We start from the raw sequence: 17,408 nt of genomic DNA, 5'->3' as shown, positions 1-17,408 counted from the left end.
CGAAACAACAGAGGAGCTAAGGTGAATGCAACGCTTCCTGAAGCGTTTCGTGACTAACGTTAGAGAATAAAGATAGAGAGAGAAAGACGATGGGTAGATCGGTATGGGGTCGGGAAGAATGTCTGCAACCTTTAGCACTTCCAAACATGTGTGACTTGAAGCCAGTGGGTATTTTCAATATTGACACCAGAAATGAACGCGAACGGTCATTATGGACTTTGACGTACTTCCCATCAAGCGGAGCCGCCTTCACGTGACATCAGGTAATCCCAAAAATCATTAGCACCATTCTTTCTAAGGAAGGGCTTTAATTTATTCTTCAAGAGGTAGAAGATGATTGCCAAAAAGATCACCCTGACTCAGTATTTAGGCAATGTGATTTCCAGCATCCACTATAGAGCGAACCAGAAAACGGGACTCAGTCTCTTCATGAAGTATCTTTGGATGAACTGCAGAATTTGAGACGGTCTGAAATGTACACTCTGAGAAATCTGGAACATCCTCGTTTCCGCAAAGCAGCTGGCTGAGCCAATTGCTGAATTTTCTACGGAGGAACCTCGACGAGTGACGAGGCTGAAATTAAGTTTAGACCTATACGGACAGCAAGTCGTCTGCTTCTTGTGCAGGAAACGTGGTGACGTCAGAACGACGCCGAGCTCTTATTGGCTGATTAAATAAAATACTCGGTAGACCTCAAGGCATCTAGCATTGAGGTCTACCCACTATCTTTTCAATCAGCCAATAAGAGCTCAGCGTCGTTATGGCGTCACCACGACTCCTGACCAAGAAGCAGACGACTTAAGGATTCTTCGCCGTGGCTCTGAGCATGGTAGAACGTCATAGTTAGTGTCACAGTCCACCCCACGGTTTCTCATGTGTAAGCATCATTTCAGCCTCGTCATTCATCGAGCTCCCTCCATAGATTGCAGCGATTGGTTCACCCAAGCGTTTTGTGGGAAAGTAGGCGCTTCATATTTCTCGAGTATTGTCAATAGATGTCACTGCGCCTGGGGGTGGAGGGTAATGATACTTGTGCACATAGTTACACGTGCCGTTTTAACCGTAGTTAGGCCGACGGCGCTTAACTGCCGACAACTATGCTTACAGCAGGCAACAGGGGTGTAGTCAGAGGGAGGGCTCCAGCCACCCCCCCCCCCCAGATCCAGCCGACCCTATAATAAACACATGCATTTCGAGCCCCCCCCCTCCCCCTCTCCGCACCCTAAGTCATGTACATCCCAATCACCCTCAGCTCCCCTCCCCCCCCCCCACCCCCCCGAAAATAATTCCACTGGTAGGCAGCACTGGGAGGGTATTAGGCTGACCTTCTGCTCCCAGGTGAAGCAACAAACGAAAAAAAACACGGAGTCACGTGATTAATAATATGATCACGCGACAAGATATTACGCTTGTTTTCTGTGGTAGAGAAGAAAAAAACTATCAAAACCCATAAAATAAACACGAGCCAAGGCAACATAAGAGAAGCCACAGTGCAATCGATAGAATCTTGCCAACTGCCACGGGTGTAAAGACGGGAGCAGAGTGCGGCAAACCCTGGGCGCTGACATCGGGGGTCCCGAGAGAAACTAGAAGAAGGAGAGCGATAAAAGAGTAGAAAGAAGAGACTGACGAAAGGTTAGGAGTGTTTGTTTTGCCTCGAGGAGGCTGAATTTGATCGATTACTTGTCAACTTTGTTTATTTTTATAGAATGCGCGATGGACAGTGTTTTCATTGGAAGTAAGCAAGAAAACAACTAGAAAGAACACATTATGTTACGCTGCTTCTTTATGTAAAGGGTAAAACAAGGAGACGCCAGGCTCTTTAAATCGACTGGAAAGTTCGGTTTCTTAACCTATCACGCTACGACTTTGTGCAGCGTTGCCCACAGATGGTGCATTGTTTTTTGAAAAATTTGCGAACGGCGAACTTACCTGAGGAAAAAGTAAAAAAAAGAAAAAGACTTAGCTCCTATGGAAACGCAGCGACGCCACCGGTCTGCAAACAACACGGCGCCGTTTCGCACGGGAGACAAGAGATGGCGCAACAAACGCCGCCAACGAACGAGCATACGGCGCCGAGAGCAGGCCTTTTTAGTAGACGATCTTTTCGACTCAAAAGCGGCGCGCGTTCCGCAGGCAGCGACAGTTTCAGAAACAAAAAAGACAGGCCCGGTAACAGCAAGGACCTGCAGTTCCTTGTCTGCAAAAGGGCCGGCTCTCTGCGTCGTCTGCTCGTTCGTTGGCGGCAGTTGGCGTCGCGACCGCTTGCGCCATCTCTTGTCTCCCGTGCGAAACGGCGCCGTGTTGTTTGCAGACCGGCGGCGTCGCTGCGTTTTCATAGAAGCTAAGCCTTTTTCTTTCTTTACTTTTTCCTCAGGTAAGCTCGCTCTTCGCAAATTTTACAAAAAAAAATGCACCATCTGTGGGCAACGCTGCACAAAGTCGTAGCGCGATAGGTTAAGAAATCGAATTTTCCGGTCGATTTAAAGAGCCTGGCGTCTCCTTGTTTCATCCTGTATATTGAAGGGGCGATGCAACGATTTTTGTACTTTGCGCAAATACCGCTTAGAACGGATCCCTAGCGTCAATGACCTATGAAACGCGCGTTTGTATTTCGCCCCACGCAATAGAAGTCGCAGGAAAAAATATAAGAAAAACGAGCAGCGTTCATTTTGTCAACTCGCAGCCAGAACAAGCGGCCAAGTGATGGAGAGCCGATTATGAGCCGCCAATGTTGATCATAGCCTCGCGCTGGGGTTGGCGAAGCCATAGCCTCCTCTAAACTGACAAAGCCTGGCAGATCGCCACGAGACGCGGCCGCCTTAAGTGAAAAGGTAGAGCGGCAGACAAGAGGCATGTAACGGGCGCCCCGCTGCGGCGAGACGCCGAAACACGCTTGTCTCGAGCGATGGAATGTCCGTTCGTGCTTCTCGCGTTCCTCGCTCTACCGCTTCTTTTCTCGTCGGGTTTGAAATCCACGTTTCGGGTCCTCGCCGCTGCAAAAGCTGTGCGCTGACTACAGGCTCCCCGAGAAATGCTGTGTGCTACCTGATCCTCGCGCTTCAAATCTACGACCGGGAACCCTAAGGCTCCGTAATTGAACTGCCAGGCTTTGTGAGTATAGAGGAGGCTATGGCAAAGCACAGGACACGCACTGAGTTCCAGACATTGTTATGGTTCGGCTAGGGTCGCCATTGCAGCGATTGGACACGGGCCACTACCCGAATGCTTCTCGGGCTATCGATTATCCCGAGCCGAAATCGAGTCGGCACGCAGTGCTCGGGTCCAATCTATGAGCCGCATTCAAACATCGTCACTGGTTTTGCTGTGATCCCCCAGTTACGTCATCAAGTTTCGCGAAGGAGGGATTGAATGAAAACGCTCGCTTTTGTCCTTGAATTTACACCGTAACAAAGGAGTTCCTTGGCCAGTGGCGTTGCGTGCAAGTATCCTTGAGTCCCACTATACCTTGTCTCATCCTACAATGGACTAAAGGCCAAAGCCACAGGCCGCCAGGTCCAATCACGTTCCACGCTATACTATGACACGCTTAACATTGATTAGGGGTGGACGAATGATGCTCCGAATTCAAAAACGCCGCACCATTTCTGTAGCTTCGACGCTGCAAAGAGCCTATATGTCGTAGCTTTCTTTCCGATGTAAAATTGTTGAGTCACTCAGTGCACTTCCATTCGAACCACTGTCCACCCATCCCCTCATCAGTGAGCAGAGACGCGGGCCCCGATACGTGCATCCAAACGAAATAACGCACAATTTCTAAGTGGCTCGTGATTGGATCTGGCGGTTCGTAGCTTTTGCCTTTAGTCCATCGTAGGGTGAGACGAAGTATAGCGCCAGTAAGCTCGTGTGAAAACATTCCAATTGAATGAATATCGTTGCACCGCCCCTTTAAGACGTCGTCAGCGATATGGGCCCATTGGGACGACCAACTGAGATCACCGATGCCCGCGTCTATACCCGACCGTTCCGAAGCGGCCCAAAATAAAATACATAGGACCTTTCCATCTAGATTATTATATTCAATCTATGCCAGCAAGATTGATTGTGTCAATTCCAATGCGGCTTCCCAATTGTCGGGGGTATTCGATCCCGCTCATATAACTAAAGTTTGTTTAAAGTTTGTCTGATATGGCTTTCCTTGTTTTGAAAGACGACAACAAACGTTGAAAATTTGTGTCTGCTATAAGGTGTGCGATAAATATGCACGTCAAATGCAGTCATGCAATAAGGACTTAACTGCACAAGTCTCAAAGTATCTTGTGCTATTTCTGACTTTATTTTTGGTTTAAGTTACGTCGTTGAAAAATTTGGAGACACATGCGTATATTGAGGGCCTTTTTTTATTGACATCTCCTTTAAGGTTTTGAAATTTGTCGAATTGAGATTGATATTTTGAAAGGAGAGCAGGTCACTTCTGGAGAGAAGCTCTGAACTGTGAGCATGGGTGTACGTTTCCCGCTACTAGACATGCGGGTGTTCGCTGTCATCTGTTGCGGTTTTTCTTCCTTCGCCTTCAAAAGTCAAAGATAAAGCATAAATTAACTCTCATAGTGAAAACATTATAACGACTTTGTTAGAAACTTCAGGGTGGCGCTTGAAGAAGCTGCACCTCTTAACAGAACGTCGACTGCCCCTTGGAGGTTTCTAGGAGGTTCCTGTTGGCAAGTTCGTGTCCACCTGCATCTACCAAATTACGAAAACAAAACGGGGACATGGAAGACGATACAGGCGACACAGGGCTGGACTTCTATGTCCCTCTCTCGTTTTCGTAATTTAGACGCCAACACGCTCAACCATACCCAGCTGAGACTGTATTTGCGTTTTGTTTTGATCTTGCTAATTGCCTATTACTTCGAGGTCTGTGACGTTCTATGACGTTCTTTATACACCGCAGTTGTCTTCCCACAGTGGAAGAGTTCAAGATCGACCCTTGTTTTCCTGGTACCGCCTCTGCTCCCAGATGAAGATGAATTCATGTACTAACCACTGATCATCGTCACCTTGCAGGAGGAGCTGCCGAGAGGGACGGACGTCTTCAGGTGGGCAGTGAGCTGATCTCCATCAACAGCCAAGTTGTGTCCTCGATGACCAGAACCGAAGCCTGGAACTTCTTGAAGAAGCTGCCCGACGGTCCACTCACACTGGTCGTCAGCGGACGGGCTTCCTAGGGACATCCAAGCATCCAAGATGTGCCTTCTTGTCCACGTGTACAAACGCTTCTCTCCCATACCTGATCAGTTGCTCCCCAGAATGCCCTGGGCGAGGAGTGTGTGAGCCCAGAGGCGAGCACTCTTCGCCGTTCGACCAGTTCAGTGGTAGCTGGTGTTGTGACTTACAGACTTACTGAACCTAAGCCATTGCCTTATTTTTTATGTCAAACGGACTTCTGCAGTTGCCAATATGTATACCCTTTAAACGAGCAAACCTTGCATTTATCTTTAGACTGCCTGTAGGATTGATGCTTTGCCGAAGCTCATGGTGATGCATTTATCTTAGGGCTCAGTGTTGGTGATCTTTGGAATCAAACCGTCTTCGAGGAACACCCCTACAGGATAGATTTTGATCGTTTCCTTCTTCACTGAACAATTTGCTGACGATAGAGTACTTACGAACGTGGCCCTTTTGAGCTGAAATGTTGAGCGCTGACGAGTGCGGGGAAACAAGGAAGGGAAATAGTTGCGTTCAGTTAACTACCCGCTATTGCGGTCACCGCTACGGTAGGTCATTAAAGTGTTCGCGAGTGCTAGAGAAGGTTGAATAAGAACCCAGGGTGAATGGCGGACGAAAGTCGATACCTTCTGAAGAATTCTCTCTGGTGGTTGCTTACTGCGTCAGAGGTGTTAAGGGGGATTCACACACTCCCGTTGCGTCCGACCTAGTGCGAGGGTTGCTATGGGTTGATGCGCCGGCTCCAACAAAACCGGTTTTTACCCCGTTTTGTTGGAGCCGACACAGCTGTTGTCATAGCAACCCTCGCACTTGGTCAGACTCAACGCAAGTATTTGAATCGCCCTTTACTCTTCTGTTTCATTCTCCTTCGAATATTTTGGTCGCTCAGAAGTACACTATTGAAAAAAGCTCTGCTAGCCTCCACAGCTGGGTTCGTTGGTGCTGTGCACACACAGACGACACGCTTCTCCGACGCAACCGCAACGTACAGGTTGCACCGCCATGACTGTTCGTTTTCTGGCAGGTGACAAGGGGAAGCTGACTCTGAACAAACTCTTCTGCACAACGAACTCAGCTGTGGCGCCCAGTGAGTACCACCGAAGGTGGCCACGTGCAGTATCTTTCTGGATTGTGCCTTCGTCGCCTTCTGCAAGTGGCGCCATTTCTTTTTGAGTGGACCTCGAATTCGCTGCCTCTATTAACGGGGCTCTGCGCTCCCGTTATCCTAGCTACAATTAGCCGAAACGATCTGTCCTTGCCTTGGGCCGTGAGATTTAGACCCGTTTCTTATTACGACGCAGGTCAACTCCGCCTTATGGCGAGATGTCCCATCTGTAAAATAGTTAATATATATGCTACAGCAACGTTCGCATGTTAGAGTAGAGTTTTATGACGTGTGCCTTCAAGCTCGTTGTTTAGTGGGGGGTGCGCTTTGACGTGGTCGACAGCCGTTTGTGTAAGCTTAAACTTAAGAAGGCAAAGTGCTACACAAGCACAGTTCGTGGTGCTGCCTCGCTCAATAGCCACCTAAATCGAACTCGGGCGAACGTTTTCGAAACTTAACAGGGTGCTTCCGGTTTCGGTGCCAAGTGAGCTCCGATAAAAAGGCGCGAGGAACTTTTTGACTCGATTTGTTATCGCACTCGGATCCCGCTGAGAACAGCGTTTGACTTTTTTTCGCCTCCATGGGACCAAGAGTCAATTCCCGGTGTGAGCAAACTTTATTCTATGATTTTTTTTACATATACATATATAAATATATATCTAAGAGAACGAAATATTTTTTTTTGGTATAAGATGTGTAACATGAAACTTATGTGTCCGATGTGCATAAAACTCAAAGTCCTATTTATATCTACTAGGAGAGTCGTATGTAGTCTTTGTAATATATTTTCGCTCATCAGATGCGCAAGCGCAAAGCCGAGGTTGCCTTTATTTTTATTTTTAATCTTCGGCGAATAGTGTTTGCAAATGAGAACCTTTACGGTGATCGTCCCTTTATTTTTTTCGAAAATCCTACTTGACCTGGGGATCTCTTTGACTGCGCTTTCTATTCTTCCAGATTTTGATTTTTCTAACGAACATATTATCGGGCTCCGTTTTATTGATACTGCTTTTTTTTAGTTTTCCTTTCTGTCCGTGCTACGTTGTTATTAGCATGTTAAAAGGCGTTCTGGATTGCCGGCGTTTTCCTAAAGGGACACTGACTCTGCCTTTGCGTCTTATACTCTGCCTCTTTTCGCTTTCGTGTGGTCGTGAGCTCTGGAACCCATAAAGTACATCTGCGGCCACCTCACAATATTCAAGTTTCTGTAGCCCTTGACAACTTAAGAAAAGGGGGTTGAGGTCTATTAAGATTATGTAAGGCTGCGGAGAGATGATGAAAGGTTCGGAGGTCGCCACACCCGTGTTTCTTAAGTTCTCAGTAACTATAAAATTCTTCGCGTCCCCAACTGGCGCTATGATGCATCTTTTAGAAAAAAGTCTGCGGCGTGTTGAACTCCGTCTCGGAATGAATTGACTAACGACGAAAGCTACAGCCATTGTCAGCCAATAAGAGCACCGGAGTCGGTCACGTGACTGTACTTTATAGGGGTGTCGAACTGTGTTTTGTGGCGTGCTTGACTGCTGCGATCTTATTGGGCCGTCGGGGTTGCAACTACCGCTGTACTCATGCTAAAATTGAGTACAGCGGTAGGATTAACTGGCAAATGCCGTGTTCTTTCTGAATGATGCACTTCGTCATGCTTGTGGATCGTCGCACCTCGTAAAAGACAAGCTGCACATTGGGGAAAGTCGGGGGACTTTGCTTAATGTAGGTTGTCCCGAGATGTTCCCACTTTATGCAATCTTTCCCGGTGGCGTAACTGAATATTCCTAAAAAGTCCCGTACCACGATTGTTATTGCTCTATAGTCACTGACTGCCTAAAAAAGGCAGGATGCGGCATAGCGCATTCACGCTTCTTGCCTTCTCATTGGTTCTTCGGCGTTCTTTCGGCTAATGCAGCAATCTCATTGGTTGGGGAGCGATAATAAGATGTCTGTGACCTCCTGCCTTTCTCACGCTGTTAATGACTCTAGTTTAGATATATCGTGTAGGCCCATCAATTGACTGTTTAAAAAATAACAAACGAAAATATCGAAAAAAGTTTTCCCCTTCCCTCTAACATGGCCAATTCGGCAGTCTTGTGGCCAGTTTTAGCCATGGTAAGGGTCCCGTCCCCTTGTAGCGACAAACGGCAAACCCTGTTCGCTGATACGTCTGGTTCACCTGGTTGATGACCTTGTTTTACGCTGAAGCATCACTAAATGAAAACATCCGTGAACAAGCCGGGCTGAGGTACTTTGCTCGTAGCGTTAAGAGGCTGATTTAGTGTTGTCGGCCGACAAAAAGCGGTGTTCGTGGGGCTTGTGAGACTAGGCCTAAAGAGCCACGAAATCCTAGCGCAACAAGGAGGGAAGATGAGCCTTCTGATAACCCGAGTGATTTTCCGCGGTAGAGATGTTGGCAAACCTATTCTTGTTGTAAAACAATGGTTGCGCGTCACCGTTAAAGAAGCAAATCCATGTGTATTTTACATATCTGCGAACATTGTTTGGTGTTTGCAACTTTATTGAGACAAGTCACAAACGAAACGCAGAATCTGATCACGTATTAGACATTGTTTTCTTTTATGAAAGCGTTTTTACACAAATCACATTCAACGCGTTTAACTTCCCTAGAACCTCGCATATGTTCTGCAGGCCTTGTGGTTTAGAAAATAGAAGGGTCAGTCAGCAAGAGGAGCGAACAGATCACTCATATTGTGGGCACAAAAAGCAGTGACGTCATTCTTCTGTCCTCGCACCTGATGCTCCTATTAAGACGTCCCTCTGCTAGACAAATTTGAAACTCTAAGACCGTGAGAATGTCAGTGGCCCTTTAGAGAAACGCGGTGCTCTGGTCTCGGTTGTAACAATTTTGGTTGCTGTGTCTTCGAACCATTTGAGTGTAGGGATGTTGCCGTGAATAAAAAAACTGAATGCCTTTTGTTACTCCACCGTGATCTCTTATAATTCGCGGAGTTACCAGGATGAATAGTGGTCACGCGAATGCCTCAGAGTGTCAGACATTGTTTAGCTAAAATACTATTAAAGGTTTCTTCCAGGAGGTTCATGGTAATAAAACCCAAGACTCAGGAACACAGAAGGTTCCTAAGTCTCGGATTTTATTACCATGAATCACCACCAGCTAGCTTGTTTTATAAGTATTGTTATAGTCGAGGAGGTTCTTCTTTTAGCTTCTTTCTGTCAGCTTCAACTGTCTTTGTGACTGGAGAAGAAGGAGAAAAGTGTAAGTAGATACACACACAAACAGATACACAGAAGTCCTCAGACACGGAAGGCAATGTATTGGAGAGTCGTTTATACGCAGCATGTGCCACTCTCTCCTCACAGCACCATATTGCCAACAAAAAGTGAAAAAAAAAAAAAATTACTCCACACAACGAGACCTTCTTCAACCAGATTGTGGGAAAGACTGACAGATTAGAAAATGAGTGCCGAACGGCCCCCCAAATGTTTGGAAATGGGGACCAAAACTGTGCACATGACTAAAAAAAAAGCAACCCAGTTACGGAGCCGAAATTAGATCAAGTTTTAAACATAGCTACATTCTTTCAAATGTGCATAGTTCCAGCTACAGTCACTCGCAAAAGGTAACTTATGATTTGTGACAACTTAAGACTTAAGGAAATGCTCCTCCAACTCGAGCTTTCTGCATTTGATAACACTTCGTCGCATGGCCGGAAAAAACCCGGAGAAAGGCACCAAGGGCGTGTTGGAGGCCAAGCTTCTACCGAGCTTCTGTCCTGTCTCCCTCTTTACGTTTCCTCTTTCTGTCACGCTATCCCATATCTCAATAAAACTACTAAATTCTTACCTTCCCACCATCTATAATTATGTTTCATTTACTTCCCAAATACTCCATGACTTGGAGGGTTTAGAACTGTTTAGATTTCAGCGTGAAAAAGCTAATATCGATCAGTTTTTTTTTTATTTTTTAAATAACCCCTAAACTTGAGACAAATCTTGCGATGGTGACACATGTAGCACTAACGTCGATGCTAAACAAAAAGGATTTTTTGTCGATATAACTTTAGAAACCAAGCGTAGCTGATGCAAGTTACGGGTTGCTCTAAAGATACTATGCGTTAGTTACATTTACTGAAATTTTAATGTAATGACTCGGGCAGTGTTTAGGCAATTAAAATACAACTCATTACAGTAACTTAATTATTTTACGGCTCTGGTGGTAACCAAGAGGAAGTTTCTCACACTTGCAAATGCTCACGAGCAGACTGTTCCTTTGCCATCAGAGATCTCGCTTTGACGTTCAGTGGAAGCCTTGCGCGCCAACCTCGATGATTACTTGCCGTCCATTGTTGTCGAGCGGTGCCACTGTGATTAGCGGAAACATGTGGCGTTGCTTAAAAGCTGTTTTCAATATGGGCCGTCTAGCGCTTCTCTTGCGCAGACTCATCTGGAGAAGCCGAAGCGTTCAGACCAGTGATTTGTACACATTGTCCCAACACTACCCTAACAGACTGCCCTCAGAATTTCCTATTACATCCCGCCGATTGACAGTCCTGGATAAACCCCGATTTAGACGTCGGATATTAAACACAAATGATGTTTCGAGTCGCTGCCTTCCCTTCGCTGCCAGAATCCCATGTTTCGGAAGCGCCTTCGCTGCCAGAATCCTCCCAGACTTTAATTGTTCTTCCAGTTGCGATGAAATTAAGTGCGGCTCAGCCTTTCACCAACACAATATATCTGGCGTCAAAAAATCTGTCCCACCTCTGCCGAATACCTGGTGCCCCACGCGCGGAGAAAGCCCAGTGACTCGTCACTTTTCGCCATAGTAATAAGCACTGGAATGCTGCATTCACCAAAACGCCACATTCAACAGGCTCCACACAAGTCATCCTTTGGGCTGACGCTTAAAGGTTGTGGCACTCTGCACGTCCCTACCAAGTCATCCTCTATAGAGCAGTTCACCGTCAGGGCACCGCGGGCATTGTCCACGTTCGCGCGCGGTCACATTCCTCGAAAACATCCCGGCCGCGTTGCTTCACGATAACCGACCGACGAGTCGACCGATCCGTAAATGTCTTCCGTGACACACAAGCGCCATCAAGCGGAGGGGGCTAGCGGCCCGTCGGAGCGGTGCGAGGGATTCCAATGACCCTTTGCTGGGTCCCTCTGCCGCTTACCGTGACCCGGAACGGGCCGATATGATCTGATTTCACGGATCGGAGGAGAAGCATAAAGCCCTCCGCGACCGGGAGTAGCCAGGGAGAAGCGATGATTGCTACGTTGGCCGTGGAAGTCCGCGGGCGCAATCCCAATCGATGAGTCATCATCGGCAGGTGGAATCTCCGGACTTGTTGCCAAATATACTGGCATCTAGAGCGTGCACGATTTAGGAGGGGGAGGGGGAGGGGGGTGCAATGCAGTCGTCTCGAGTTAGCACAAGATCTCGTTATCTCGTTTGTCATGCGCCGGGAGAATAAGTAGAGTGTGCTAAAAGAGGGGTGTTCTGACCTGGCCAAAGCAATCTTGGGGCTGGAGAGGTTCCCAGCGTAACTCCCATGACGTCGCGGGTGATGGACCGACAGGCGCTGCCATGTAGCGCTGTGTTGGGGTCGGAGGTGTACGTACAGCCGCAGGAAAGCGTTTTTGTTTTTTTATACAAGCCTGTTTTGTTTTAGTTTTTATATTTTTAAGCCTCCCTTTTCCTTAAACTTTCCGGTCGTTACATCGAAATGAATTCGCATGCGCAGAAGAGCGAGGTACACCGTGGCCGTGTTCCCAAATTTACTCGTTCTCGCACTAGGGTAAACTTTCTTTACCTTAGCGTTCTAAAACCTACCCGCGTCTAGCGTTGCTCTATTTGTGTTGCTACGTGGCATGACCCTTTCGAGTAAGATTTGGAACAAAGCCTGTATGGTGCCACAGTCTTCACAATGCCTCGCAAGAGGAAGGAGCAGGCTGAAGGTTATATATATATATATATATATAGTTTAACATACGTGTCGTTCGTCTATACTACGTGTCACTACTTGTGTGCAGTGCAGGCGAAGGCAACTCCAGGCGAAACAAGAAAGGGCGAGCACTAGGAAGGTGGGACAGGAGAGGAGGGCTTTGGAGGGTGAGGGGACAAAGGGAGAGTACTAGGAACTTTAGAGAGGAGAGAAGATTTCTCTCCTCCTCCCCAGCCTTCCTGGTGCTTTCTCGCTTTGCCTGGCGTTGCCTTCACATGTGCTGCACGCAACTAGTGACGCAGAGTATGGTCTGTGCATGATGCTCAAGAAATATGTATGCACAAACAAAGAAGGACAGGTAAGAAGGTGCAGAGCAGAAGCAGACCAGAGACTGATCTACAATGGCGTCGCGTGCATTTATGATTTACGTGAGGCCGTGATCGTTGGGTAGCTTGTCGGGTTCCGTCATATTCTGACGCGTGAGGCAACGTATCGGGGCGTTCTGATCTATAGTCCGTTGCAACTCAAGAAGGTAGGACGAGGGAAAGGAAGGCCGAGGAGGAAGAAGCAGACGGAACGCTAAAGAGAGAAGGAGGCTTCCCCCTCTTTTCTTTAGCGTTCCGTCTGCTTCTTCCTCCCCAGCCCGACCTACCCCCGCCCTACATTCTTGAGTTACAACGGACTATAGGCAACCTGCAATGCTGTTTGGTTTGGCGCCATCTAGTGACTGAAGCAAGAAATATTGGGTACCCCTGGGAGTGGGGGCTGCATTGTTCAAACGTGAGCTTCTATTCTGGTGGCGCCGCTTAGCCTAGTGTCTGAAGCAAGAAATACTGGGTATGCCAGGAAGCCGTGATCGCGTAACGTGCCAGTAGAGCGGAAGCTACGCCCTAATGGCGGGCCAATCGGAACGTGCCCGCGTATCACCGGAGCGCGCCTCAACTTCGAAGAAGTATCAGGCTTTTCGCTGCGTCATGCTCCGATATCTGTGTGTTGCGCTCGTATACGTCGCACATTTCGATGCCTTTGCCACGCAATGTGGGGCTTATAGTTAGGGTTCGGAGTTTTCGATTTAAACCGATAAAAACCGATAAACGTACGCCGAATCCATTTTCGGAAATTCGATTTTAACCGAAAAAGGTCAGTTTGTAGGTTCCGTGTTTTCGGTTTAAAATCGATAAAAACCGATAAAATTTCACCTTAGCCGTTTTCTAAAATTTGATTTTAACCGAAAATGGTCCCTTTTTTAGGGTCGCGTTGAGATGGGCGGGAGGAGGGGGAAGGGAGAGAGGGCGTTGCAAGGTTCGACATTGTGTGACGTCTTCGGGATTGCCCTCTTCCAAGGTTCAACATACAACAAAAGAGGTCTTGTATTGGCCTTCGCGGGACATCTGTGTCCTTTCTATGGCTGGGCTGAATGTGTCAAGTTCCCGGTCCTAAAAAAAATTTCGGATGTGGGCTAGTATAAGTTTTTTCGCTTCATGCACCTCAGAGGACATCGAGGATAGCCGCTAATACCTTTCTTAACACCCTCCCTTAAACTTCCCTGTGGCTGAAATCATAAAGACAATGTTTCCTTTTTTTTTTTTTTTTGGGGGGGGGGGGGGGGGGGGCTTGTACGGTCATCACTTCGGACGGTCACGTCGTTAGAATGGGAAGGAAAAAGAAGCGCGCTGAAGATTATGCCCGCGACTTCCGCGATTTTGATTTGTGTCCTGACGGAAGTTGTAGCGAAGACCATGTATGGATGTGTGCCGTTATTCTTTGAGTGATCACAAATATCACAGCTACAAGAATCATCTGATCCGGTGTTCGATGGTGTTTCTTTCATATTCACCGAAAAAAACGGTAAACTTTTTTGGGAATAAATATACACCGAAAAAAGCCGAAAATTGACTTTTAAAATAAACACCGAAAAAAGTATGCCGACTTTTGAAAAAATAAAAACCGAAAACGCGGAACCCTACTTATAGTTCACCCTTTGCCAAGTTACAACGAGACAGGGTATAACGGTGCGCTCTCACCCTGCTGGCGCCGCCTCTCCATTGCCGGCTGGCTATGCTCATCGGCCGCTGTTACCTGTTCGAGGTCGTGAAAAAGACATATATTCTGCGCTCAAAGTACCCGTCCAGGCGTGAGTGCGATGCGCTTCCAAAAAGTGGTTTCGGCAGAGCGCGGAAAGACTGCCGCACAAGTGGTGCACGTTCATTCGGCTTAGGGGGAGCATGTGGAGAAAGGGTACATTGCTACCGACCTTTAGCTGACTGGTACACGCTGTAAAAAATACATAAAATGTAAATTAACATGGTTCACACTCCTCATACACGAGTTCCCCCGATATCCGTAGCAAGTTGCTCGTTGATGTTGAATAAATAGATTACAAGAGGTTAAGCAAAACCCAGTACTGTTCGAGGGCTAAGGTCGCAAGTATCAGATATGTTTGTATACATCGTATCAGATATGTTTGTATAAATATTTAATGAGAAGCAGGTGTTTGTTGTAGTCGCCACACAAAATGTTTTTACTCCGGCGCAGATAAAAGTTTTGCCTCAAACTTTCCTTATTTGTAGTTTCACTCGAAAACTTCCAATTTAAATTTCAACATACAAAAGACAACGCACGCATAGCATTTGATGGCACTTTATTCACACTTTCACTGATTATCTTTATTGCAATAGGAACACAAAAGGGAGTTGGCGAATCTGATTAAATAACGAGAAGCACGAAAGAAAACTGACTGCAGGGGGCTAGCACCAAAAGGACGAATGTTTACTACTCACCCTCCTGTGCACATCGCGGTCACCTCGATGGATGACTGAAAAAAACAAGTTATCTCCACGAGGAGCCTTAGGCTCATCAAATTTAAAGTACGGGCTGAAGTTTGCGGAGCACGCCGACTGAACTCTAGTGACAATGACGCCGCGCTTTTATCGCCTAAGTCCAATTGGGGCGCTCAGTAAACGTTTTGCTCCAAGTTTGTGTTTGACGAGTCTAGAGGACAACATTTCCCTTAATAGGACATGTCTAATGTTTGGTCACTGCACCGCTGGAACCTTCGGACCTGAGATGGCTCCCGATCGCATCAAGGCGATTCTGGCTTGCATGGGCACCGTCTGTGGTCCCTAACGTGGACGATCTTGACCTCGAAGACGTGAAGAGTCCGCTGATCGTCGGGCTTGATGACAGCAGTCTGAAGAGATGTTTGTGGTCCCTGAACCCTAGGAACAAATATACACCTTGCAGCCCCACGAGCAGGATGCTGGCGCAGTCGATGAGCAACGAGTCGGCTACGGCACTCAGAAGACCCAGGAGCCAAGAGGCACCCATTATGAAGGCGAGCTTCACGAACAAGAGAATCCGCGACGGCGACTCGCTGGTTTTGAACTCAAATTTATGCGACTGCGATTCGGTCTTCTTAATCGTGAAGATGGTGTGAAGGTAGAAGCCGACGTCGACCAGAAGCAGGGATATCATCGGTAGGAGAAAGAAAGCCAGGTGCGCCCACTTGCGGTTTATGAAGCACCGGGGAATGCCATAGGAAGGAGATAGGTATGAACTGCTTGCGGCCCAATTTAGGGCCGAGGCGACGGCAATAAATAACAGCGGTGAGCCCCAGCCGCAAGCGCTGTAGAGAGGGAACGACTTGCAGCTACCGGAAGGTCTGCGGACGAGTATGAGGGTCTTCCAGATGTTGTACGAAAGCACGGTTGTCCAAAATGACGTTGACAAGAAGCCGTAGTGAAGCGCGATAGCAGCCCCCACACAAACACCCTGGCCAAAGTCAAGAACGTTGAAGATGAGGAAACACAGCTGAGTGAAGAAAAGCGTCATTGATAAGCAGAGAGTGCATTGAGACGAAAATGTCCTACACTGCTTGTGAAATATGTAGACGATGAGCTTGAGCATCAAGCAAACTAGGGACACCGATATGCAGACCATGGTCAGATAAGCGCGGATGAGGCTGCTGGTAGTCGCCTCAAGCTCGGTTCCATTTATGTAGCGGTAAGTTACATCTTGAATGTAACACGTTCCGTTGTAGCCGGAAAAGCAGGTTTCGTTGCTGCCGACTGTTCTGAAGATGGATGAGAGGTCCAGCGTGTTTATGTCAATCGAAATCTTGGGATCTTTTGTCGTGAAGTTTTGAATCTTTTCGGGTGGGAGGCAAGACAACAGGTCAAAGTTGGCGCCATTGCAGTACGCGCAGTAGGCATTCTTATAGTACGTTTCGTCATTCAGTCCTCTCCACTCTACGATGGGAGCGAAGTACATGCGGCACATCTCAGAGACCGTCGCCGACGTACCAACGGGACAGGTGTCCAAGGGAGCAAACTTGCTGCAGCGGCGCAGATGCTTCTGAATATCCACCGTTAGATAGTCCGGGGGCTGAAGCCGCAGCTTGCTGTTATTGGCGATCTCGATGACGTCCCAGAAAGTTACGCTGCCGACGTCGTAGTTGCAGAGCGCGCAGAATCCGTTACGGTAAGTGACTCGAGAGCTGTTGCTCGTCACGGGGATGCCAAAGTATATGGTGCTCATGCTGGCGTCAACACGCTCGCACTTGGAGCGGACCTCGTCGTCGGATGGCCAAGTATCGCTGCAGCCGGACACGAGTTGGACGCTTTTGGTCACACCCCCTGCTAGGGATAAACTTATGCATTGCCAGGGGGACTTGGCCGGAGCAGATCCCAAGTCGATGACCTTGTTGGTGCAGTTCCAGCAGCAGTCTCCATAGTCCTCGCAGTTGTCGCTGCAGGAGCACGTCAGGTACGCCCAGTCGAAGCACGAGAATGATCCGTCGCTACAGCATTCGATGTCGGACGGACATTGCATCACGGCTTCGAAGACGTCGTCCGTGAGGTGGGCTAGACTGGGATGGTTTTCGCGCGGGATGGCATTAGTAAACGCGTTGTCGCAGTCATCTTGAGCCACGACGAGCGGGAGGACCATAAGCATGCTCCGAACAACAAGCCACATGTCCAGGCCGGTGGATGTTCTCTACAGACTGCCACCTTGGAAGCGGGCTTTCATCTCTGGAATGTCTGGTTCTCTGTAAAGAAAGAACAACACGTACCAATTTGGTCACTTGTGGTTTGAAATAGGTCTGCTTTCATAGCTATGCGGAGCGCAAATTCGTCTGCTTCTTACACAGGGGCTGCGATAACGTCAGAACGCCGAGCTCTTATTGGCTCATT

General features: G+C 47.8%; 2 protein-coding genes across 2 annotated transcripts in view; one reads left to right on the top strand and one right to left on the bottom strand.

Moving 5' to 3' along the window:
- The window catches only part of LOC8027301 (pro-interleukin-16), a 107,077-nt gene extending 97,851 nt beyond the window's left edge, over window positions 1–9,226 (top strand). The window contains exon 7 of the mRNA XM_040216581.3: window positions 5,029–9,226. Within this exon, the coding sequence (XP_040072515.3) occupies window positions 5,029–5,189 (161 nt within the window). The 3' untranslated portion in view covers window positions 5,190–9,226. The remainder of the gene's footprint in view (window positions 1–5,028) is intronic.
- Window positions 9,227–14,917: 5,691 nt separating this feature from the next.
- LOC8027304 lies at window positions 14,918–17,190 on the bottom strand. Its single transcript, XM_040503184.2, has one exon. The coding sequence runs from the start codon at window positions 17,188–17,190 to the stop codon at window positions 15,241–15,243; it is 1,950 nt and encodes a 649-aa protein (XP_040359118.1). The 3' UTR covers window positions 14,918–15,240.
- Between the last annotated feature and the right edge of the window lie 218 nt (window positions 17,191–17,408).

The sequence above is a fragment of the Ixodes scapularis genome, unplaced genomic scaffold (genome assembly GCF_016920785.2).
Source record: "Ixodes scapularis isolate PalLabHiFi unplaced genomic scaffold, ASM1692078v2 PGA_scaffold11__112_contigs__length_91849675, whole genome shotgun sequence".
NCBI classification, from domain to species: domain Eukaryota; kingdom Metazoa; phylum Arthropoda; class Arachnida; order Ixodida; family Ixodidae; genus Ixodes; species Ixodes scapularis.
The sequence above is the reverse complement of the archived record's forward strand: the minus strand, read 5'-3'. Positions and strand labels throughout refer to the sequence as shown.

Coding starts and splice junctions, on each gene's coding strand:
- LOC8027304 (XM_040503184.2), bottom strand. CDS start 17,190: ATGTGGCTTGTTGTTCGGAGCATGCTTATGGTCCTCCCGCTCGTCGTG.